This window comes from Delphinus delphis, chromosome 9, assembly GCF_949987515.2.
Source record: "Delphinus delphis chromosome 9, mDelDel1.2, whole genome shotgun sequence".
NCBI classification, from domain to species: domain Eukaryota; kingdom Metazoa; phylum Chordata; class Mammalia; order Artiodactyla; family Delphinidae; genus Delphinus; species Delphinus delphis.
The window spans coordinates 83,393,140-83,418,581 of NC_082691.1; the positions used below are offsets into that span (position 1 = coordinate 83,393,140).

The window sequence follows — 25,442 nt, forward strand, 5'->3', positions numbered from 1 at the left end:
TTAGGAAATGCTGCTATTCTCTGCCCCTACCTTAAAAGTCTTACTGAAAGTCAGATTCTCTGAATTTTTTTTGTTTTCTTCTTTGCCGCGTCGTGGGACCTTAGTTCCCCAACCAGGGATTGAACCTGGGCCCATGGCAGTGAAAGTGCAGAGTCCTAACCACTAGACCGCCAGGGAATTCCCTTTCTGTGGATCTTTTAGACTGACCCTCTCTGCTGTGATGCCTTTGTGAAGTTTTGTGCCATCGTTGTGTTCACAGCAAGTGGAACATGGAGGGATTTAACAGATATTTGGACCTTGGAAGTCAGCATGCAGCATAGAATTTAGAGATGTTTAATGGCATGAGCTTCATAGGGGCCAAAGGAAACTTGGGACTGCCTTTTATCAAGTTTCCAGTGTGGGTTTTACATGGAGCCTTTTGGCTTTCTGATACATCTGTTTACATGACAGCTGTGATTCAACAAACTATTGCCTTAATGTGAGCTTCTGTTGTGTTAAAACTGATTTATAGACCATCACGTATCAGGTCAGCAACAAGGGGAATTAATTATATTGCAGTTCTAGCCCGCCTCCTCCCAAAACAAAAATCATCTTGACATTGACTGCAAAATCACCTTTTCCTCTAAAGTAAGAAGCACCTGTGTAAATCATTTTTTCTTGTCACCACTTTCTCAGAAACCTGGCTTTGAAACTGTTTTCCTTCGTTTGTCACTTAGCACAGGCTGTGGCTATGGGGAGATCAGACCATTTGAGTGAGGGTTCACCACCGAGGCTCTGTAGTTGCTTACTGTGTTTCAAAGTTGGAAACCAAAATAACCCCCCGTTCCCCCCAAGGGAAGGGGAGAATAGGAAATCGCAAAACGCTTATTGTATTGCTGGGTTCATTTGTTGCTTCTACTAGAGCTGCAAATTGTTCAGTTAAAAAACATTGTGTCTTCTAATTCTTAGGCAAACGTTGACTACCAGGAAACATTTTTGTTTTGACTTTGTTTTATAAGTGGAGACTCACTTCTAGAGCTTTTACCCGCTGCAGTTGTATACTTTGTTTATGCGGTGGAAGTCTAAAGCTGCTCCCACATTCTAGACCTTATCCATACTGACGCTGGGCTTGGTCCAGTTGCTCATGAATTCTGGGAAACAAAACACGACTCGCCTGTTTCCGTGGTGCCAGCTGGCTGGGTTATGGACCATAAACCATAACGGAGCAGTTAGTAGAATTCTTACTGGGCCTGTTTTTCCTTGCTGACCCATCTGAGAGAACTTCTTTTGAGCATCCACCCTAAGAAGCAGCCTGTGCCAAAACAATTTTCTTCTAACTTATGTAGAAGAAGATAGTTATTTTTTCAGGTAACAGTGGCTTGGTATTTTGCAGAGCAGAATGATGGCCTTCCAGAATCTAGAGTATTATTTTGAATGCCTTCCTCTAAACAAGGACAAAGCATTTTTCATGTATATCAGCACCTGCAAAAACCATAGAGGATTTTTTTAATACCCTTTTCGAATGCATCTTTTTTTTTTTAATTTTATTTTTGGCTGCATTGGGTGTTCATTGCTGCGTGCGGGCTTTCTCTAGTTGCAGCGAGCGGGGGCTGTGCGTGGGCTTCTCATTGCGGTGGCTTCGCTTGCTGCGGAGCATGGGCTCTAGGCGCGTGGGCTTCAGTAGTTGTGGCACACGGTTCAGTAGTTGTGACTCGCGGGCTCTAGAGCGCAGGCTCAGTAGTTGTGGTGCAGAGGCTTAGTTGCTCCACGGCACGTGGGATCTTCCAGGACCAGGGCTCGAACCCGTGTCCCCTGCGTTGGCAGGCAGATTCTTAACCACTGCACCACCAGGGAAGTCCAACCATAGAGGATTTGAAAAAGGCTTTCCGGGGCTACCCCGTCTCCATTTTGGTCTTTACCGGACCTCTATGATTTGGCTGGTTCTCCTTGGACTGTCAGAGCCAATCATTCCAGATGCCGTTATGTAATTTTCTGTCTTGGGTGCGTGTTTGTGTGGGCGGGTGGTTTTGTTTTGTTTTTAAGTGGTGTTTAATGTCAGGCTAATAATAAACTGGGTACGTAGGCCTGGTTTTGTCATAATGGCCACGTGTTTGCTTATTTGTCCCTTATTCCCCTGAGAGGCAGAGAACTCCCCCTCCCCAAGTGGTGCCAACATTTTGGAGGGGCCTCTTGTCATCACAGCTGCCTAGAAAATGCAGCATTGCAACTGGCAGCTCTGTTCTGAGGAGACAGACATGAGGAATCTTCTCCCTGGTGGCTCCCACAGCCGATTGCTTATCTTCCTGCAACCTAAATAGAGCCAATAGAAATGCATTTGCTGTTCCTGAACCGGTTCCAAAGTTTGGTGTGCTCCCTACCCACAATTCTTAGGTTCTTGTTCTTTGCGGAATGCTAGATTGTTTGACACATGTATGATTCTGGGGCCCTGAAGTTGCATTTCTTCATTCTTGGCCCCTTGAATTCTTGAAAAGAAGCCTATATTAGTTGTCTAGGCAGTTTTCCACAAAACTACATTATAGAACCACTTGGGGCTCTTAAAAATATAATGGTGCCCCATATTTTAAATCTAGGTACTGATATTTGTTGTTTTAAAAATACTGATCTTTACCCCCTAGAGATTCTGGTATTATTGGCCTGGAACGGGTATTTTGAATGGTGATTCTAATGTGCTGCCAGTATTAACAAGCACTAGGAAAGGAAGGCTAGAGGAAACAGGAGTTTCCAAAGCCAACATACTCCTCTACTCTCAGATAAGTTGTAGATGTATCAGATAAGACTGATGTATCTGAAATTAATAATGTGTACTTAGGTGACCGAGGCATAATTATTTGGCAGCCTTTAATCCAGACTAATATCCTCAAGTGATTTGCTGTTTTGTGTTGATGCTCTTCTAGGTCTAACCCCATTTATGACCCTGGCTGTTTTCCTTCACACCTTTCTATATATAAGCAGGGCTTGTGTTCAGCTGGTGTTCACATGTATAACAAACTAGCCAGTACTATAATGTTAAATATTTGAATATTTTGAATATTGCCCTTGATTATAACACACAAAAGTTTGAGTCTGGTCTTTGAGAACCTTGCAAGACTTGTTTTCAGGGGGAGATGTCAGTCTTGTTTTTAGAGTGGGTTTGGTTGGCAGAGGAGGAATAGTCAATAACTAGAAGTATTCCTATTTTGGATTGGATAGTTTGAATTGGAACTATTTTCCATACCTTGTTCTGCATTGTTGAGCTTTGTGTTTGAGAGGGTGTGGTTGAGAATCATTGCCTGTAAAGGGATTCTTTCAGCCTGAGCTTGAGTAGACCTTGGTGAAATGTGTTTTTATTGTAAATGAACTGTCCCAGGATAGATCCATAAAAAAGTAAATAGGAGTCGCTGGAGGCTGTTTTTCCCATCTGGAAACTCAGGAAAATTGGAGCATATAGGTAGGTCATACCTTGCCCACTTGTGCCCGTTCTGTGTTTTTCATCTTTAGACCATTAGACTGTTTTCACATTGCTAGATTATGTTCAGCAATAACACAGTGTTCATTGTAGATTAGAAGACAGTTCATTAGGGTCAGCACTCATTTCCCCTCCTCTCCCTATCCAGCCCTCTCCACAGTTTACCTTCCATTTTAATAGCTGAGTCATCTTTTTCTGGAAGGTATATTTTTTTATGGCAGCTCCGAGAAGGATGAGCTGAAGAATGAGTTTATTTAGAGTCTGGCAGGGGTAGTGGGACTGGAAGCAGACTGATTGTTCTAAACCTTCTCTAGAGTAAACTTGTTTCTAGGGCACAAAGTATAATAATAACGGCTTTGCAGCTCAGAACTCCCCCCAGCCCCGCCCACACATAAAAACTAAAAAGACAGGAGGTAAAATCTGGCCAGAGTGTCAGGATTCTCTTCTCCCTCATTATGTCTTTTTTTTTTTTTTTTTTTTTTTTTTTTTGCGGTACGCGGGCCTCTCACTGTTGTGGCCTTTCCCGTTGCGGAGCACAGGCTCCGGACGCGCAGGCTCAGCGGCCATGGCTCACGGGCCCAGCCGCTCCGCGGCATGTGGGATCTTCCCGGACCGGGACACGAACCCGTGTCCCCTGCATCGGCAGGCGGGCTCTCAACCACTGCGCCACCAGGGAAGCCCCCTCATTATGTCTTTAGGAAGTTATTCACCTCTGATTTCTGTTCCCTGTGATTTTAGATGATAATTTACCACCCATGACATAACTTGTATGTCACCCCCTCTCATTCCCCTGTGATAACAAAATTGTTGTGATACCTATCCAACCAGTTTTTTAAAAAATCCGATAATTCATTTCTAAATTGGAACTTGTTTCTTTCTAATCAGCCTTGTAATGTATTACAGACATCACTCTCGCCATTGGCTACAGCAGTGATTTAATGCTAGGTTTTTAATGACTCCTTTGTTAACCCTGGTATTCTGGGATTTAACACCCACTGGCCGTTGACCATTGGAAATGATGAAAACTTTGATTTCATGCATATTGGATAACACTGGCCTGTTGCGGAAGCCATGAATCTTGCCGCTGCAGCGGCGCATGTGATGCAGAGGCTGCAGCTGGGTGGGCGCTCTCCCAGGCCATGTGCTGCCTCCAAAGAGGGGAGCTCATCAACTTCATCAGCCCAGGGTGCCCTCCTCCCAGGACAGCCAGGTTCGAAGCAGGAGCCTGCACGGATGGCTTCATCTACTGGACAGGTCTCTGGCCTTGTGAAGTGAGGCTCACCTTTTCAGCTGTTTCCTCAGAGATGCTTCCCTTGTACACGTACCTTTAACATCTTTCCTTTTAACCTTTTTTCTTCTAGTAAAGTCCTAGAATTTTGTAGGACTGTCTAGGGTTCAAGACGAGCTAGTCCACCTCCCTCGTTTTATAAACAACATGTCTGAGTCCAGGAAGAGTGACCAAACTAGGCCGGTGTTAATGGGAGCAGCAACAAGGGTGAACACCAAAAGGTGTAGTGCTCACTGTGTACCGGCACAGTCTCAGTATCATCATTTATTTACTTCTTTTCCTTACAACAGCTTCGTGAGGTAACCTTGCACAGCAAGTCCAGATCCCTGCCGCTTCTCTCCTTACCTCCTGCTGCTGTTGAAAGCAGAGGTGCCCGTGTTGGTTGCTTTCCTCACTCTTAATGGAAGCATTGTGAGTGCTCTTTGGAAGAGACGGGCTAGTTTATTTACGATGGAATCTTGTGGCCAGACTGTTAGTACCATGAATAGATGCCAGGTTCTTTTCTCCTCCCCCCCGCAAAATTACTTCTCAGGGGAAAGGATGTCACCTAATACTTGGCATCTTCACAGAGACTCTTGTATTATTACAAAGTGCTTCCTCAGTTTATTTGGAGCACATCAGTTAGCCTGCTATAACTGCATGAAGGTCACATGGCAGCATTATTAAAAAGGAGCCAGTTGGATTTTTTGGTTTTTTTTTTTTTTTTAACATGAGTGAAGCAATTATTACAGTGAATATGACCCCCTAATTGTGAGAGCTGAGTGTCACAGGAATTGACCTCTTAAAGGTCACTTTAAAAAGCAGTGCTCTAAGGCAGGAGAAGCAAACTTTTTCTATAAAGTACTAGATACTAGTATTTCAGCTTTGAGAGCCATGTGGTCTGTGTTGGAACTATTCAACTCTACCTTTGTAATGCTAAGGCCGCCAGACAACATGTAAACAATTGGGTGTGGCTGTGTTCCAATGCAACTTTAATTATAAAGAGAGGCAATGAGTTTGCATCCCCTGTTCTAGAAGCTGTGGAGATATGAATAGATACCTCTAGATCAAGTACTAAACCCAGCCACCTGAGTATTATGAAGATGCATCCTTGTGACTTAAGGAAAGAATTTCTGAGGGCATAGAGCATGTCTAAAAAGTTTAAGACGGATGAGAGAGAACTATCTCAAAACTGTCTCTAACGATAACGTACATTCTAGTGTTAAATACCCTCATGCAGAGCATAGTTGGAGAAAAAGAGTGGGTAGGGTTTTAATCAAAACAATACTTCTAGATTAATGTTATAAATAAATATTTGATTTCACTTATATCCAAAAAGTTATGATGAAGAAACACCCGTCCACCCCCGCCAAAAAAAATAAAAGCACACCTGGTATCACATTAAATGCAAGTACATTTTCTTGTAATGTTTTCTCTTGACCCTTACCAAGACTCAGATTATGTGGAAATGGCTGTATTTGAAAACTGTTTTCAATACAATCTCTTGTGTTTTCACTTCTTTCTAATTGAACTGTTGCTTTGCCGGTCACTGGTGACAGGACAGTTCTCTTCCTGCGTTGGGTACCCCAAGCAGCCATCCATCTACTCCTGGTTATTTGATCCTATAAGCGTGTCCTTGTTTTTCCGGATGTCCACTTCTCATTCTTTAAATGCTACCTAAGTCTCGCTATCTGGCACACTTGAACCGGGAAAACAGCCGTCTTTTACTTTCTTGATTTCCTCTTGATTTCTTATGTCTTTCTCCTTTCTGTCACATTCACCAGATCAGCACCGACTTAACCTTTGCCTTGTCTCAGTTGAAATTTTCAACCTGGTCTCGTCATGAAGGAAGGCACTGCCTGGCGTGAGGAGTTTTGCTGGTCTCCTGAAGACAGTTTCTCTTTCTTTTCAGATGCATCTGGAATAACAGCTGCATTCCCATTCCTGAATAAAATGGGTTAGCACAGCTTCTCATGGCAAAGCACCTGGACTCTTAGGCAAGATTGGGGGTAAAATCCAGACCAGATTCATCACCAGCAGGCTGGGAGGACCAATTTTTATGGGGTGGGGATAGGCCACGTGAATGAGGATGTGACCAAACTGGCGTTGTAAGAGCACCCCTTGTAACTGTTAAATGTAAGGGATTAGATAATCTGTCATTATGCTAATTCTCAGTAACAGATGGTAGAGAGTTCTGCCTCTCAACAGCAGTTTTCACCCTGGGGGAAATTAGCTGGCACCCAGATCAGCAGTCAGGCAGGAATTTCTTTGAGAGAGAAACGCTACTGGTGATTGCATTGGTGTGTCCCTCTGAGCACATCTGCACCTGTGCCGTTTTCCTGAATTCTCTACAGTTTACATATTCTTGGCCATACCTCTTTGCTTCTTTCCATAACATAAAGAATTTGAGGTGGTTTCTTTCCATGTTAATTTGGGAAGATCAGTATTGGAAGCAGTTTAGTAATGCTTTCAGACACATTTACCTATGTCGTATACTTCTTCAGAGAAAAGATGCCGTACAGATAGCAGAAACATTGTTCATCAGTCTTTAGAATTGAACTTCAGAGATGAGATGCCAAGCGCTCTAAGTGCCACACCTTGCCTTGATATAATACTTGAAACAAAAAAGGTTTAATTAAGCCCTTTGGCTTCATATTGCCTAAGAGTATCTTGATCCTGCTATTTTTTGGCTGTAAATGATTTCTCTTCAGTATTTTGTTAATTCATAGCTTCACCTGTCCTCTCTATGCTGATGATTATCAACTTTTTATTTCTCATTGCTTATTCCTACTCCCAGCTTACCACATACCTGCTTCTCATTTCCATTTGTATGTCCTAATAATGCTGATTTTTAAAACTGGCTTTCAAACTGTGTAGCTTGAAATCAGAGTTGATCATCGCTCATACAGGATGTAGTTCCAGATGTGCTTTAAACAGGCATGGTCATTCAGGTTTAATGGGTCAGTAAGTTGGTTTTTGTTCAAGAAGGAGTACAACCATTTTGGACTGGGAAGTCTAATAGTCAGGAACCAGCCAGGGACCAGCCATCCATAGCTTTAGTTCCCACCAGGAGCTGAAATTAAGGATGTTTGATCCTGCCTTGGTGACCCTTGGGGTCTTGAGAGAAAGCAGTTCAGTGATTAGGTGATGATTTAGTTGTTTATTGTTAAAGAATTCCCTCATCAGTCCTTTCTTATGTCTCTTGTTGCTATTGCTCTGCTCCGTGCAGTCAACAACTCGGATCTATATTAACTCATTAGCCTTCTAGGGGACGAAGTGAGAGAGTGGCATGGACTTATATATACTACCAAATGGAAAATAGATAGCTGGTGGGAAGCAGCCGCATAGCACAGGGAGATCAGCTCGGTGCTTTGTGACCACTTAGAGGGGTGGGGTAGGGAGGGTGGGAGGGGATATATGTGTACGTATAGCTGATTCACTTTGTTATAAAGCAGAAACTAACACACCACTGTAAAGCAATTATACTCCAATAAAGATGTTAAAAAGAAAAAAGATGCCTTTTCTAACTGCAGGTTTTCTGCTCTCCATTTCTTCCTGCATAATGCGGCTGGATTAATTTTGCATAAGTTCTGTCTTCATGCTGTTATTTCACTATGAACAGCTATTTTAGATTTTCACAACCATCTTCAGTTAAGCCCCCTACCCCGTTCTCTTGCCCCTCACTGTCAGCAGACAATCTCATCTCCTATTTTCTGGATAAAATATGGGCTTATCAGGAAAATGCCTTTAATAGTCTCTCAGCCCCAAACTTGTCTTCCTCCTGCTTGCTTTCTTACCTCCTCCTTTCCCATCTCTGGAAGATTTCACCCTCTTTCTTTCCGAACTAATTTTTCTACCTACGCGCCCTGAATTCTGTTGCTTTTGGCCTCCTGAGGATTTTGTGCCATCAGCTCTCCCCACCCCCCTTTTAAAAACAATTTTTAAAATTTTCCCTTTAGTCTTCCCTTACCATATCTGCTTTTCCTATTCTTGTCTTCTCTTCCTGGCCAAGTTAATTAAGAGTTAAAAGCAGTTTTAATTCTGTGTCCATTTGCTCTGCGTTCTTTACCATCTGGCTTTGGCTACTCCACATCATTGAAACTGAGCCTACCTAGACCAGTGCCTCCCTCAGGGACACTGTTCAATCCTTTTATTTGATCTCTCTGCGGTATTTAAAACATCACAATCTTTTTTGGACTTCTTTTTCTTCTTTTCAGTACACCATACTTGACTGAATTTCCTTCTACGACTCTGAATACTTGTCTTCCGTCTACTTTGAGTGCTCCTTAAATATTTGTGCTTCCTAAGCTTCTATCCTTGACCCTCTTCTTCCCTCTGCTCACCCTCCCAAGTGGTCTCATGCATCCCCTGGCTTCAGTTTGCAGGTAGATGCTGCTGATTTACCTGAAATCTGTGTCTCTAGCCCAGTTCTTCCTACCAGACTCTCCACCAATATATCCAGCCTTTGACTGGATGAACATCTCCACTTAGTTACTGAAGCTCAGTATGGCTGAAACGGAGCTCATGGTCTCCCCTTGAAAAGCTGTTTCTTTACTCAAATGATCACATCTTGATTGATGGTGCCACCTTTTACTTAGCCTTTTATTCCACAAATCAAAATGTCGTCTTTATCACCTGTCTCTCCACTCCTGGTTACCTACAGGTAGATCTCAGGTTCATTTCAGCCTTTTTCTCCTCACTGCCTGGTTTATGCTGTCCATCTTCCTACTGGCCTTACTGTTTCTAGTCTGGATCTCTTCTGATCCATTTTGCACACTACTGTTGCAATTTGCTTTCTGAAACGAGTCTGATTGTTCTCCTGCTTAAAGTCTTCATTAATCATCCCACAGCCTTTAGGATTAACACAAACCCATGAGCTGACCCTTGCTTACCTCTCCATGTTTATATTTAATATTCCCTGGCTCTCATCCATTTCTGTTAAAAAATAATAATAATAAATAATAAATAAAAGCAAAAACACACCATTCTTGAAGTAAGTTTGCTCTGTGTGCCTGGAACATAGATTTTTCTAGCCAGCTCCCACTCACCCTTTAGCTCTTGACTTCTTAGTGAAACTTTACCTTTGGGACCCAGCCAAACCGAGACCCCAGTTCAGCATCTGTGTACGTCCTTCCTCAGGACCCTGTGCTTGCTTAATTACAAGGTTCACAGCACCTCAAACACTAGGTCACAAATATCTTGCCTTTTAATTCCCAGTAGATAATCCAGGAAGGTGGGAGGGCGGGGTGGGGGCATGGAAGCAGACCATATAGGTTCTTGTGGGCCATTGCAAGTATTTGGCTTTGACTTTGAATGAGACAGGAGACACTGAAGAGTTTTGAGCAGAGGAGTGATGGTGAGATCTGTGGACTTTAATCTTAAAAGGATTATTCTGGCTGAGAATTATTATTCTAGTTGAGAATGGAGTTTCCAATCTTTGGTGCCTTCCTCTCTTATTGACATTTTTTTTAAACTTTTTAAAACTTGGTTTTGAAGTGATTATAGATTCAAACAAGGGTCCATCCCATGTACCTTTTACCCTCCTCCGCGTGCCAGTGGTTATGTCTTACACAGTTATAGAACAATATCAAAGCCAGGAAATTTGACATTGGAACAGTGTGTGTGTATAGGTCTGTGCCATTTTATCATGTGTGTAGATCCATATAACCACCACCACAATCAAGACTGACAGCTCTTCAGCCATCGCAAAGACCTCTTTTGTGCTTCCCCCTCCTAAGCCTTTCCCCTCCCACCATCAGTGACAAACACTAAGCTGTTTTCCGTCTGTAATTTTGAGGTCCCTCTGAGTTGCTGCATGTATCAGTAGCTTTTCCATTCTGTATATGGAAACTGGAGGTGGGCTGACTTGGTGGAAGGGAGCCTGTTTTATGACTTGAGACCTGAGTTCTAGTTCAGTTCAGTCACTAAATGATATTTTATGTCTCTGGGTCTCAGATTAGCCACCTGTAAGATGAGGGAATTGGAGTAAAACACTAAGATCTTTTCAGCTCTGAACTCCATGATCATAACGAATGAAGTCTTTGTGATTTTTTTGTCCTATCATAATGAGGTCCACTTTTCTTGTTAATACTTACTCTTCAGTAATCTATAGTCTTTTGTATGTTGTTAAGCTCAGAGAGACTACTCAAACATCTCATAATTGTTTTATTGACATATTGCTGCTACTTACATTTCTCAGGTATAAACTTGATAGGCCAAAGTAGTGCTTGGTGAACCATGTAAATGTCAAGATGATTCTCTGATTTTTCTCTGTTTTCAGTGATAAGATGCAGAAGTAGCATTCCAGCTCTCCATAACCTAGTGAGCCTCAGAGATAGAAGAAACATGATAAATTGCTGTTAAGTGTCGATTCTAGAATCAGTTCTTTGAACACATTTCTACTAATGAGGTCTGTCGGTTTCTTGCTGTTGATAAAAGTTCTTAGCCAAAGTAGAAGGTACTAGACAGTAAAGAACCCGCTGGACTTTAGTTTCACTGGTAGAAAATATACTGTATATTTCTTATTTGTTCATCATTCCCTCCTCTTTATTATATTCCATAGCATTTGGGTAATACATTAAATCTTAAAGACATGGTGGGCATTAAAGAGTTGAAGAATCCTCTTAACTTTGCCCAGCAGCCTGGAATCCCAGCATTTACCACCATAGTGTGTGCAGAGAGGAGAGGGCACTCACAGCCCCCAGTGGAAGGACTGGAAGAAATTGTACCCGTGGCCACAGTGCTCCACCAACCACAACCAGAAATGTGTATAAACCCTAAGATCTGTTTAATAGTTACTGAAGTGTTATGTAATCTAGTTGGCCTTGAATATTATAAGCTAGTGCTATATAAAGATATGTAAGACTATTGATCAGTAAATCCTAGCTCCCTTTAAAAATTACATTAGAATGTATCAGAGCTGGAACGTATTTTGTAGAACGTTTAGATCTACGCGCTCATTTTATAGATACGGAAACTGGTGCGGGCGTAGCTCCTTAGCAAGAGTTTAAATGGCCAGAGCACTGGAGTAAGAACCCAGATCCTCTGCCCTGAATCACGGCTCTGTGCCATGAGTTCTTTATGAAACGAGCTCATAATTGCTCTCTATGGAGAGAGGAAGTGTGGGAAACATTAAATGGCTTTCACTATTGAAGAATAAATATAAATGCTGTGTGTAACTTCTGTCTTTTGTTGGATGAAGGAGAACTGGATAAACATTTATTCTTAACATTTCTGTTTTACCATATTCATCTGTTATTATTGTGTTATTCGGTCTCTTCACTCATTCTTTATAACTTAGATGAGGATTTTTTCCCTATTAAAGTGTTGATATTAGATGTGATAATTAGGCCCTCCTTTGTAGAATTAACTCTGCCACACCGTGAATGTCTTTTTTTAGAAAGTTGGTTATAATCACCTCTAATCCCTGTATGTGAATATAGTAGTATCTTTGTAAAAACAGATACATATTTTCTTGACTTTTAGAAATTTACCTTTCACATATTCCACACTTTAATATGTTCATAGATATTCCTAAACCAGCTGTTATTCTTCACTTGGAAAGGGGGAAGGTAATTGCCTCTTACAGCCAGTGTTTTAACATGTGACTAATTTGGCTTTCAGACACATATGTAAAGACCATATTACGCACAGAAGTACAGAATGACTATGGTGAGCTTGCGTAGCAGGAGCTCTCATAGGTCAGTGACTTGCTTCAGGAGTCAGGGTGATGGTAGGGGACTCTACAGACTGTCAGTTCATTACTCCGCCATTACTGAGGGAGAGAAGTTGAGGGAGGTGTTCACCTCACACTGCTCTTCTGTAAAATGTTAGTTTCTCAAAAGAAGGAGGAGCAGAGAAAAGGGATGAAGAAAACATGCTTATGCCTACAATCAGCATTTATACCTTGTGTTGGAACATAGAGAAGGAAAAAACGTCCTCTGAATCCCCAGAAGGCAAGCAGATTATTATAATTAAATGTTTAATGTATATTGTGGCTGGGATTATGAGTATTAGAGTGATGAAATTTATTATATGATGTGGATGGTTTATTTTTAATGTGTTGATAAATTTTTAATGTATTAAGAGTGTCTTGAATAATTCATGTGCACAATATATTTATTGCTATTTTATAGAATTTTAAAAGGACAGCAGCATAATAAAGGGAAATAGGCTGAGAATCAGAAGGCTATCAGATGCCCATTGTGATGGTGTCAGTCTGTGTTTCTTTAGACAACTCATTTAACAATTTTCAGGGTTTCTCTCTGGGTCTGTCTTCATCTATATATGGAGGGTTTTGGATTAGTGTATCTCTCCGGACTCTTTTTGCTCAAATTCTATGATTCAGTCAGTTATTACTTTGTTTGCATCCAACCACCCACAGAACCTCCTGGGATCTCTGAGAGTGCAATCAATCAGCTAGCCAATAAATACTTATTAAGTGGTCACTAAGTGTGTGGCTCTTTTTGGACCAATAGGGAATACGATCTGGCTAGGAAGACAAGATACGTACACAAGGGAAGATAATAATCTGCAGCAGTAAAAGATAAGTGCCAAACAAATGGCCCAGCCAGAGGAATTGAGGTGGGTGACTGCCATGCTTGACTGGTTAGACTAAAGCAGGAGGTTGAAAGGCATTTAACAGAATAAGGTTAGAGAAGTATATGAGCGCTCCCTAGTAGAATGCCTCTTTAATAGTCTGTTACCTGTAGTTTATGGCACTGTAGTCAAAAGAGAACTGGATTTGAAATTTTATTTATTTATTTATTTTTGCCAACAAAGCAAAAGACGTTGTTGGGAAGGGGTGCCTGGGTACAGAGCTGCAGGGTAAGGGAACCCAGGAGGACTGCTCTGCCACGTGGCTTGCAGTCTCAGGGTTTATGGTATTGGGGTTAATTTCGAGGTTGTCTCTGGCCAATCATCTTGCTTTGCCCATATTTGGTCTGACTCAGGGTACTCCCTGGTAGCGCACACATCTTTCAGCCAAGATGGATTCCAGCATGAGGGTTTCTGGGAGGTTAGCAGGACATATCCTCTCCTGCCTCCTCCTTTCTACCCCTCCTGGTTAGTTTTCCATGACAGCACTGCATCCTTCATCGGGATCTCTTGTTACGAGACAATTCAGGCAAGTGGTTATCATTGGGCCTGGCCAAGGCAGGCAGTTTTGGTCAGCGGTTCCCTAACAGTGTCAGCATTATGTGATATAACAGATTGATTCTAAATTAAGGTTTTTTAACCTTGGGTTTGAAATTTTTAAAAATCTGGCTTCTAATTGAGACTCTACCACTTACTAACAGGATTACTTGTAGCAAGCCTAGAACTGGTTACTTTTTTTTTTTTAAGAAATATATGCATACTAACTCTGTATTACTACAGAAGGATTGGGTTAGTGTGTGTTAAAAAGCCTGTCCTATAGTAGACACCCAGTAGATGTTCATTAAATCTGGAATCATTATCGGAAAATTTCAAACAAGGTTTCTGTGACTGTGGTAGACTGGAGAATGATGATTAAGAGGATTCAACTCACAGTGCTCAGGATTGGTCAGCTTTGCTGGGAGGCCAGGTAGGGGGAGGCTGCAGTCCAGGTGAGAAGTAGTGGGGGCCGCAGCTGAGTTAGAGAGAAAGAACATTACAAAACAGTCGTGGGAGCAGCATTGGTGACTTGAATTCAAAGTTTGGACAGCCAGTTTTATCTGGGAATGAACAGAGATGTCAGGCCTAGGTGACTGGGAATATGATGGTCCCACAATTAGAGATGTTAGGAGAATGAGCTGATTTGGTGGATTTCAGAAAAGCTTAATCTGGGGAAGTGAGCTTTATTTTTGAAATGCTGAGTTTTACTTGGTGATGAGTCATGCAAATTCACATGTCCTGCAAATAGTTTGAAATGTAAATGCATGGCATATTTAGCAATGAGTGGACCAGTTTGGATTGGAAGTGCATATTTGTTAGACAGCCTACTTCAAGCTAAATACAGTATTTAATTATCTTAATTGTTTTTGAGGGATCTAGTTGTCTCCTGGGAAACAAAGATGGTTGTCCAATAGAGGGAGTGTCACTTTGGGTGTATATCCCATGTTCTGTCCTGTAGTAGAGGGAGATTCAAGTTAGTCCATGAAGTTTCTGTCTATGAAACAGACATTTTTTTCTTGCCTTATTTTGAGAGTTGGAGATTAGGGTGAATATTTGAAGTGGCATTGTTTTATTGTTGCTTACATTTAATATGCCCCTCATACCTCAACCAAGGTTCATCACTGGCCTAACCTCCTCTGATATTTTGCTGACTTGGAAGTACGGCGATACTCAGAGAGGAGCTGGCATAATAAGAGTATAATACCACGTTTTCCTTGTCTTATAAAGCCATAACCAGGATATTGCCAAATAAATGGAGTTGTCATATAAGAGGTGGCAATAAGATTACAGTACTGCAGAAATCCTGGGGGCAGAATAAAATTTAGTACTTAGTAAGCATAACTATTTAGTGTTATGCTTCTTCCCCTTCCTTTTTAAAATTGTTTTGACCCATATTTTCAACTATTCTCTTCCCCAGACAGAATTAGGGAATGAATTAGGTGTTCAATTCTACTGCTTCCAAGTATATTTCTGTCTTATTTTCTGTCAGTTTTTTCGGGAGAATCAGGGTAGGTGTGCTCTCGTGTAGGGCTTGAGTGGGGATAGGGTAATGGGGGTGATTGGGCTGAGACACATCTTGGAGCAGAGAAATAGCTGTTCTTGACAGGTCGAGTGAGAAGTCACATCTCTTCATCACCCAGTTTTTTACACCCTGCTCCCTAGATAGCTTTGCTTTTGTTTCTTTTCTTCCCAAACTGAAGAGTGCTCTTGGTGTTTAGTGGGTTGTGGCCTCTGAAGCTGGTGAGGCTTTTGTCTACGCTCAGGGGTAAGCCTACTATTAATACTGAGGCTTGGATGGATGTTTGTGTTGGGGATTCAAGGATTTCTCTTACTACAAAGCAGTAATTTTTTTGTGGAATGATTTTTTTTTCTTTCCCCTTTCTCTCCCCTCTCCCCTCCCTCGTTCCTCCTTTCTTTCCCTGCAAGTCTTGTTTATGGGTCTCCTTTGGTTTCATTTTAACCTTGCATCCTTTTGGATTCTTCCAGCTGGACTTAGTCCGTATCAGTCTGCATTGGTTTCTTTCCATCCCCTCCCCATGAGGGAGAATGAGTAGGATTTATGAAAGTATAAAGACAGAGTCCTTGTTCTGAAGAGTTCTTGATTTTCATAATCTCAAATCCAGTCTCTAGAGAATGCTCTCATTGGTAGAACAGTTGTGTTTAGAACCTGTATATATTCTGAATGCTCATTAAATATGAGCTGCTTATTGGAGAGTGTTTTGTTTGAAAGGGTGCCTTTTTGCTTGATTAGCTTCTAAGGCTGTTCAGATCAGTCCATTCCATACTTGCCTGTTCTTGAGTCCGGCTTTCTGGGGTCATGCTTCTTTGTGGGTCATGCCGTGTTTCATGTTCCATGTAACCACAGCTGGGTTGGTGGGTTGACAAAAGCAGTCACCTTTGGCTCTGTGTCTGGAGTGAGTATGTCCTCTGCCCTAAGACTCTTAATCACTGCTTTTTCTCCCTCATTTCACTGTAGTTTCTAAAGCCTGGGTAGGGACATGGAGGCTTTTGAATCTTCTTTGTTGTTTTTGATCTGTGTTATGAGTTCCAGGAACGTCTCTAGCCACCGTTCGGATCCTCTGGTGACTGTCCTGGTAACAGGACTTGTTAAACAGAATATGGAGCCATTAAGAGTAAAAAGATCCCAAAAAATCTATTTCGGTTATTTTTAGAATTAACATTAGTTCAAGGGGTGAGTGAAAAAATAGGGAAGATGGTGGGAGAGAGATTTGGGAAGTCTGTAAAGCATGTCGTGCCACCTCAGATGTTTCTAATTATTGATGCTTCTAAAACAGAATCTCCTGTCTACATATGCTGCTTGGTTATGTGGGAAGTGCCTCCTGGATGTATTTTAAGAAAAAAAAATAGGGAAACTCATTGTTCCAGATTCTTGGGAATTCAATCTAAGATTGGAGGATAGAAGACACTGGGTGGGAGAGGCAAAGTGCAACCCTTGGAGACGCTGTCATACTAGCTTGTGGCAGCTCCCTGTTGCTCTGCTGGGCTTTTTCCTAGTTTGAGGCCTGGGGAAAAAACAGTAGTCAGTAAAGATACTTGTTCACTGCCCATTGTCGTAGATCTCTCTCATCTAGAATTCTGCTCTCACGCTTTACAGTCTTACTTTGTCAGCCTATAAAAGCCAAGTCTATATCAAGCTTGAAATTGCCAGGTTCTTGCCTGGTGTGGGTATTAGAGGTCTGTGTGTGAACTTGTAGAGAAGATCGGAGCGGGACCTGGCCTTGGGGCCTGGTAGCCATTAATCATTTTCCCCACTTCTTTGCCCTCTTAGACTGAGAGCCCATGTTTTCTGTGTATATGAGTAAAGGTGGCCCTGATATTCTGAAGAAGATAGCTGTCCAGTCCTCCTCGCTTTCTGCCTCATTACCGAATCTTGTGGTGGTCTCTCCCTCCTTCCTTGTCTCTAACTTATTTGCAAAGAAAGACATCAGCCCCCCATAGGTTCCCTGTGGTTCAGCCCCACAGAAGCACATTCCTATATAGCCGAGACATGAGATGAGCCATCTGATATGTTAGAAATTAATATGGGAACCCTGTCAGCCAGAGCTCTCCATCTCAGCACTTTTGAGGAAGCCTGTCCTTGTCTTGAAGGTCCAGCCAATGTGGAAACAAAGCAGAGGCAGTTTCCCAGCATAAGATACTGGAATCTTTGAGGGTCATGGGTGACAGGCCCTGGCTACATGCCTGATGTCTTGTTGGATCATGTTCGCACAGTGAATAGCCATGGGGTACATTCTGTGCTCAGCTTATGGAATTTGACCCACGGGGCCTTGAAGTTATTGTAGAGAAGTCTTGAGGAATGCGTGTATGTGTGTGCATGTATGCGTACACGTGAGATAGGTGCCTCTGCTAGAGGTGATGTGACCGTTATAATTGAGCTGTCAACTATCTTCCAACCATTTCCTTTAGCCTTGACTCAAATATATTGTAAAGGCATTTCTTTATGGGCTTACTTTATTCTGAATATGTGTCCACGTGTTTGTTTGCCTTAAGGAAATACTCTGCTTTGTAATCTCCATGGACATCTACTTCCGTGACTGGCAAAATGTTGATGGTGTTTAAGTGGAAAATGTTTAGTTCAAATAGCTAGAGATCTATGAGCCAAAGCCATTGAGAGTTATCTGTTATCCTTACTCAGATGGAGAATGAAGTGTGTGTGTGTGTGTGCACGCGCACGCCTGTGTGTGTTCCAGTGTTATGCCTTATGTCCACTCTTGAAATATTCTTATCCATTTACCCCAGGTTCTCTTGATAAGTAGCGTATACCCTTTAAATTAGCTCTACTGTTAGGACCGAACTGTGGAAGTCAAAGAATGTGTGAGACACTGTATGTGTGTATGTAGAGAAGATTATTCATGTAAGGAAAATAATTAAGGATAATGGAAGGCAGGCTTCCCACTGTCAAAAGGGATGTATAAATATGGAAAGGAAGAAAACTACACGAGCCCTATAGTGTTGGAATGGGGTTTTAGTACCTTTGTGAGCTCATGGTGAGCTCAGGTTCTCCAAAAAGCTGATGCCAAGACAGGATTAAACGGACAAGAGGTTAATTGGGGAAAATTGAGGGAAAATGGGAAGGGAGCTGGAGGAGGCTGTGAATGCCTAACCTCTGTGGAAAAGGGAGGGATGGAAGGTTGAATTAGAAAAACCTAAGCTGGGGCTGTGGGCAGTTGTAAGAGTTTCAGCAAAGGTGATAGGAGTCCTCAAAGCCAAAGCTGCCTGTCAGAGGAGTCCCAGGTCTCTCAGCAATAAGCCTGCCTTAGTATTTCCACTGCACCCAGTCATTGGCTAGAAGCAGCTGGTGGGAAGCATAGCCTTGGCAGAAAGAGAGGAATAGGTTTCAGAGCATAGCAGCTGGGCTGTCAGTCAATTATGCTTCCTGCAGTCAGAGATCCGAGAGGCACATTTTCATGACTGCCACACATGGTTTTCAATAGTTATAGATATAGAAATAAATGTATGGAGATAAAAATGTAAATGTGGACTACTTGGATAAATGGCTAATTTCAGAGCTGCAGAAAACAGTGGAAGATGAGCCTGGAACGCATTGTGCCCGAAAGCAAGGAAGTGCTCAGAGAATGACAGGACACAGGAGCCAGCTTGACTTGGCTCTCACTGGCCAAATTGGGAAAAATTTCAGCATCAGAATAAAAAATGATGGTAGTGGATTATATGACCCTTTAAATAAAATATTTCATGGCAGTATACCTATACAAATCAATAAATGAATAACTTGGGAGTTTGATGAAAATTACATAGCTCAAAGTGTCTCTTTTCAGTATCTATTATAAAAAGGAAGAAAGTAACTTTATAGTGGAGAAGCCTGGTAGACACTACCCGAATCAAGTGATCAAAATGAACATTATCTGTAAATTACACATCATTTCAAAGGAGGCCATGGGAACAACACAGCATCACTTCTGTGACATTTCCTGCCGAAGATTCATAACTTGCCTCTGATCATAGAGACATCAGGCCAAAATTACTGGCCTATGCTCTTGAAAAGTTTCAGGGTCGTGGTAGACCGTTCCAGGCAGAGGAGACAGGACAACAAAACGCAACACCTGATTCTGAGCTAGATCTGGTTTCCCCTAAGTTCTCTATTGGAACAGTTGGCAACATTTGAGTAGGGTTGTGGGTTAGATGGCAGTACTGTGTCCATACTGATATCCTGGCTCAAGTCATTATTTTCTGATTATGTCGGAAAATGTCCTGGTTTGTAGGAAATACACACTAAAGGTTTTGGGGGTGGTGGTATAACAGGTCATTTACTCTCAAACGAATCAAAGGTTGGCATGTTCTTTGTTACTGTATGTGCAATTTTTCTGCAAGATTGTTTTAAAACTACTCCCTCCCCTCCTCTCCCACACTTTTAAGTAATCTAGGTAATTTTAGTCAGTTATCTGATCTATCCATGTATTGATTATTACTTCTAATCTTGGGTTTGGGGCGTAGGGATGGAGAAGGCAGGCAAAGGTATGATCAGATCATTATAGCCTACTGTGACTAAAATCTACTTTAATCCTATTCTCATATATGGGCACAGAACACCTTTTCTCCAGGTTGGCAGAGTATAGTACCCCATGGTTTCAAAGGTATCTTATGAGAAAGTATGAGCTTTTTGCAACCTGCTTGCTATGGAAATGAGTGGGAGGGGAGGATGTCAACTACATGGAGATCTTTTGAGAAAGCTTGCAAAGACCCACATTGCTTGTGTTTTTATCAGGAACATCTGACCTTGACTAGTGGAAACGGTTCACTTCTCATATAACCTAAAATTCTCCTTGAGTTTGAAGAAGCATTTGAATGCCAGCACTAATTCTCTTTGTGTTTCTAGCTGATACAGAGAGAGATGATTTCCTGTTAGACCTCCACTCCAAGGCTGTTAGGTCGGTCCCTTTTTGTCTGCTGATTGTGAATTATCCATTCAAACCAGACATGTATAATTAGAGTAGAATTACCGATACACTCAAGAAAGCAGAACTTATAAATTTGTCTAAAGCAGCATAATGTCATGGCACATAATTTAATGTTCTCTTTTCTTACTGGGCAACTAATCAATACACTGGTGTTGAGTTCCGAGCCATCTTTGGCCGGGGGAGATCTCCTGACCTTTCATTAGTGGCCAAAAGAAATGAATGAGAGAGTCAAGTACATGTATCTAGGCTAATTCCATTTTAGTTGTCTCCCTTTCATTCTCCCTCTCTTTTTTAAATTTATCTATTTTATTTTTGGCTGCATTGGGTCTTTGTTGCTGCACGTGGACTTTCTCTAATTGCGGCGAGCGGGGGCTTCTCTTGCTGTGGAGCACGGACTCTAGGCGCGCGGCCTTAAGTAGTTGTGGCACGTGGGCCTCAGTAGTTGTGGCTTGCGGGCTCTAGAGTGTAGGCTCAGTAGTTGTGGCACATGGGCTCAGTTGCTCCACTGCATGTGGGATCTTCCCGGACCAGGGCTTGAATACATGTCCCCTGCATTGACAGGAGGATTCTTAACCACTGTGCCACCAGGGAAGCCCCCTTCCATTCTCTTTAAATACAAGTGTTACATAATGGAGAGGAGAATAACAAAAGCTGGGAAGGCATGTAGAAAGCTTTTGTCCTTAATTCTATGCTGGGCAAGCTTGGCTAATAAATGCTTAGGATAAGAAATAATGTTCCAGTGCTGTATTTCCAAAACGATCAGATGTTTTTCTCATACTTGGGTACAGAGCAAGAAAGACACAGCCCTTGCCCTCTCAGACTTCGTAATTTCGAATTGGAAGATAGATGATGAATTGATTGTAATATGCTGTGATGTCACAGGGGAGCACGCACCAAGAAGAAAATACATGTGGTGTGATTCTCACATGCCTGGCTCGTAGGAAGGGCCCCATAGTGATGTCTGTCATTGTTTCCTGTGTTTTTACTGTCCATGCTGCTGACTACTAGCATCAAACCATTCTTCCAGGAGAAGTCTGTATTTAGGGAAAAGAAGCTAAGGGAATATGGCTCACACTGAAGCTTTGGAGAGAAGGGAGGGAAGGTGGTGGACAGGTTGTGGATTTTAGAATCTGAGGCCCTAACTGGTTTGTAGACATTTGCTGGCAGGATCCGGAGGGCAAGAACCCTGCAGGAGAGGGAAGGGTTGTGCCCTTGGTTCTCTGCTGGCCACATAGGCACTCAGTTCAATACTGTAAATTGATCGGAGCAGAATTAACCAGGGTGGATCATTAAACATTTGTGCTAGTTTGCTTAGTATCCTCTAGCTTTTCATATAGAAGCTTATTTGTGTGAATTCTCCCTCTTCTGCCCTGTCATTCCAGCTTTCTCCTCCAGACCCCACGTGTTGACTGTAAAATGTCAATGCACTGTTATTCCAAATGCACTAGTACCAAACGTGCCTTTGTTCTTCTGGCATTTCCAATCACTAAGCCGTCTCAACCTGTCACAGGTGGGCTCGTGCCCATCTTCTCTCTGGCCTCTTGGTGGGCGGAGCCTCTCTCCTGCCCTTTCAGGCCTTTGGTGACACCCTTAGTTAAATTCTCCGCATACAGCATCATCTACAGCTGCTGATTTGGGGCTGCTGGCATTCTCCACACTGCCAAACCCAGCTCTGTGATAATGACAACGTTTGCCAGCACGCTTATGCGGTGACTCAGGAGACAGGGTGGCCAGCAAAGCAGCCTCTTTGTGGGAGTGGATTTTGAGAAGTGCTAATTCCGTGGCAGTTTGGAGATATTAATATCGTGCTGGCAGTAGATAAGCAGGCAGCAGAGGGGCACATAATGAGAAGAGAATCAGCCACAGCATCTTTTCCTCCTTTGTCTACCCGCACATATCCCCCCTCCCCTTTTTTAAAGTAAATCCCTGGGTTTTGATGAAGAGAACCCTTAAGTGGCTTAAACATGCCTATAGTTTGCTTAGCCCGGCTCACTGCATCCCCGAAGTCTGAGAGTAAGAACCACTAGATTTAACTGCATTCCCCAGCGACACTAAATCGTAGCATATGGTACAGTAGCCTATTGCTTACCGTCCCTCCTCCCTAAAGGGCAGCTCACCAGATGGTCTGAGTGGGGCCTTTGGTGTAATTACGACAGACACAAAGAAAGACATAACCGCCGCTCTCCCCCAGTGATATTATGCCTCTTGCTTTGCAGTACTTGGCTACAGGTAACTTTTGAAAATTTGTTTTCGCAGTTTCATTTCTGTCCATCAAAGGTCCCTTTCCACGTTGGGGGGGAGGGGAACCATGCAGATACGCTTCGTTAGTTGTCTGAGCGCCATTTCCAGTGTCCTCTTCTGAGTAGATGGAAGCCACGCACAGTGGCCCCGCTTTCTTATGCTAGTGAAGAAAAGATTCAGCACGTTGGAGAAATTTTTTTGAAGCAGGATTCTAATCTGAATATCCTGTGGTCCTAAAAGGACTGTTGGGAGTATTGCTCCAAAGCTGGTCATCACAGGGTTTATACTTTTTACTTTGTTTCCCTGACTCATGCAATTTTTTTAAAAGATCTTTCATTCTACCCCAGTGCCTCCCCCTCTCCCTCCCCCCGCCAATTCCTTCCTAGCCTCACCTCCTCCGAGCCCCCTTTGGGTTGAGGGGAGAGCCTGCGTTGGAAGTTCTGATGAGGAGAGACGCACTTTGAGTGTTACATGAAACCAGTGTTCCCAACATTGCCAAACTGGAACATGGTATTTTCTAGTTCCCATATAGGCTAGAAAGGAGATTTTGAGAAATTTAGGTCATGCTTTTATGTGCTTTGTTTTTTCTCATCTGCGTGCCTGATATTTTAGAGCAGACTTTTCTTGAGGGTAGTGGCTTGTTTATAACGTTCTGTAAATAGCCCTGTGTAATGTGGGCTTTTTACAGATATTTTCTGCCAGGTTTTATGTATGGATTGATACAGCATCTGACTGTACTAACCAGAAAAATGCTGAGCCAGGGGACTTGGTTATTTCTCCTTTTTATTTGGATTTCTAGCTTAGCAACTCATTGGTCTTGAAATCCTTGGCTTCCCCCTTCCTCTGCCAGGATGCGTTAAGACCTCCAGGTGCTAACTTATTATTGCTGTTGACTGAGCCCCACATGCACCTCAAGTGCTCACTGACCTATCTTTTCTGTTGCAGAAACATTGCTGAGGCCCTTGTCAGCAAAGGTCTGGCCACGGTGATCAGATACCGGCAGGATGACGACCAGCGGTCCTCTCACTATGATGAACTGCTCGCCGCCGAGGCCAGGTGAGATGCATAATTTAAATTAAAGTGAACGCCTTGGGTCCCAGGGCCCCACTTTTTTCTTTCCCACTGTCCTGCCCATCCCTGACCAGAATGCGACAGAAAACAACATGCTGAGAAAGCTTGTGTTCTTTTATTATTCCAGCTTTTCCCCATCAAAAGAAAAGGGACCTCACTTCAAACTCACAATCTAACCTTGGTTAAACACTCTTGGGCCTCTATATTTTTAAATCTGCAAAATTTAGGCATATATTAGATATGATCTTCTAGTAGATGCCGTAAAATGAACGACAGATGAGAAACTTATACGTGGAATATTTTTATCTCCACCATCCTTTCCTTCCCTGGGACAAACAGTGGAGCCCTGCTTACTGTGCAGGACGTTTGCCTCGGGTTCTTCCCTGCAGAGGCCTCTGCTCCCCGGCCCCTCCCATTTGTCACCTCTAGACCTTTTGTCATGTACAAAGGAAATGAAAACATTTATTAGGAAATGAGTTTGCGTTTCACACTTCTGACAGCTGGCAGGAGAGCATTTGTGAGAAGCCCTGTGACATTTTGCTTTTGTCCTTCATCCCCATGGCTGGTTGCCCCAAGGACATGCGTACTGCTCAGCAGTATTTCTTACCAGGAGTTCCTCAGGGCTCTTTCTCATGGGGCCTTGTGTCACTGGGCGGTGCTGGGAACAAAGCGATTCCTCCAGCCTTCCCGGGAAACAGAGCCGGAACTCCGTGATGATCGCTGTTCTGACTCGGAGAGCTTATCAGACTGCTGGGCTCAACCAAAATGTATCCATTGTTTCAAAGTGATTGCAGGCGCTTGCCTCACGCAGATGTTTTCCTGTGACCTAGGACTTAGTTTGTTCTAGAAGTTTGGTAATTGCCAGCTTATGCTCCACAGTTAGAGGAGGAATGAGTTTGAGCACATGCTGTCTATACTTTAGACTTCGTCATTGAGATCACTTCTCTTGCTCTTTGGCCCAGAACATTGCCCTAATACATGACGTTTACCTCTAACATCATGTCACATCCTGATGGATAGGGCATCTGTAGAATGTCACACAGAAAGCAGTCTGACAGGTTGCTGTGGCTTTTTGGATTCTTTCCTGTGGGCTTTTCCCAGTAGGACCTGCCTAGGACCTAAGTCTTCAGCACAAAGTTCAGTATCTTTGGTTGCCTGAGGCTCATTCATGTCTAGTATAAAATAATATGATGTATAGTCCATAACTGGTGTTTCTCTTCAATCCTCTCTCACTTCCTTATTCTTCTCTCCCAGCGAACTAAGCCAACTGGGCTGAAAGAACCCATAGTGGGAAATGTGTCTTCACATCTCTGACTACTATTTGATGATCTTGCTATTCTAGGAAATGGGCAATGATTAGACTGTTCTTTAGGTGGGATTTGGGGGGTGGGGGTGGGGAGGTTCATTCTGGGCATGCTCAGTCTGATCTGGTGGCAACTTGGAGAAGCGGTTATGTATTCCCAGTGTAGCAAAAGCACTTAGCAATACAGTGGGACCGAGAGTCCCATTTTCTGCCCTGGGTTCACTCTGCCACTGGTGAATATTTGACTCTGACAGGCAGGTAAGCATGAAAATAATTTACCTAGCTGCTGTGGAAAGTGAGGCCACAACAGGCTCTCTTATTATGCTGTTGTGCTACAATGTTTAACGAGGAGGCAGAGATAGGTGACATTTTTTAGGTTTTAAAAAGAAAACAGCCTTTTTAGTCTGGTACTCATTTCGAGCTGATAGAATGTAACAAGACACTTGCCTGTTAAAGCAGTGAGCTGCCTAGAGATAATTGTGCCAAGCCACTGCTTTCAGACGGATGGTGGAAAAACTGGCTCCGGAGTCATTGCACTGCTGCAGG

At 42.7% G+C, this 25,442-nt stretch overlaps 1 protein-coding gene across 1 annotated transcript in view; it reads left to right on the top strand.

Annotated features, from left to right (window-relative positions):
• Positions 1-25,442, top strand: part of SND1 (staphylococcal nuclease and tudor domain containing 1) — a 417,946-nt gene that overhangs the window by 208,328 nt on the left and 184,176 nt on the right. The window contains exon 13 of the mRNA XM_060020832.1: positions 23,468-23,578. Coding sequence (XP_059876815.1) covers positions 23,468-23,578 — 111 coding nt within the window. The remainder of the gene's footprint in view (positions 1-23,467; positions 23,579-25,442) is intronic.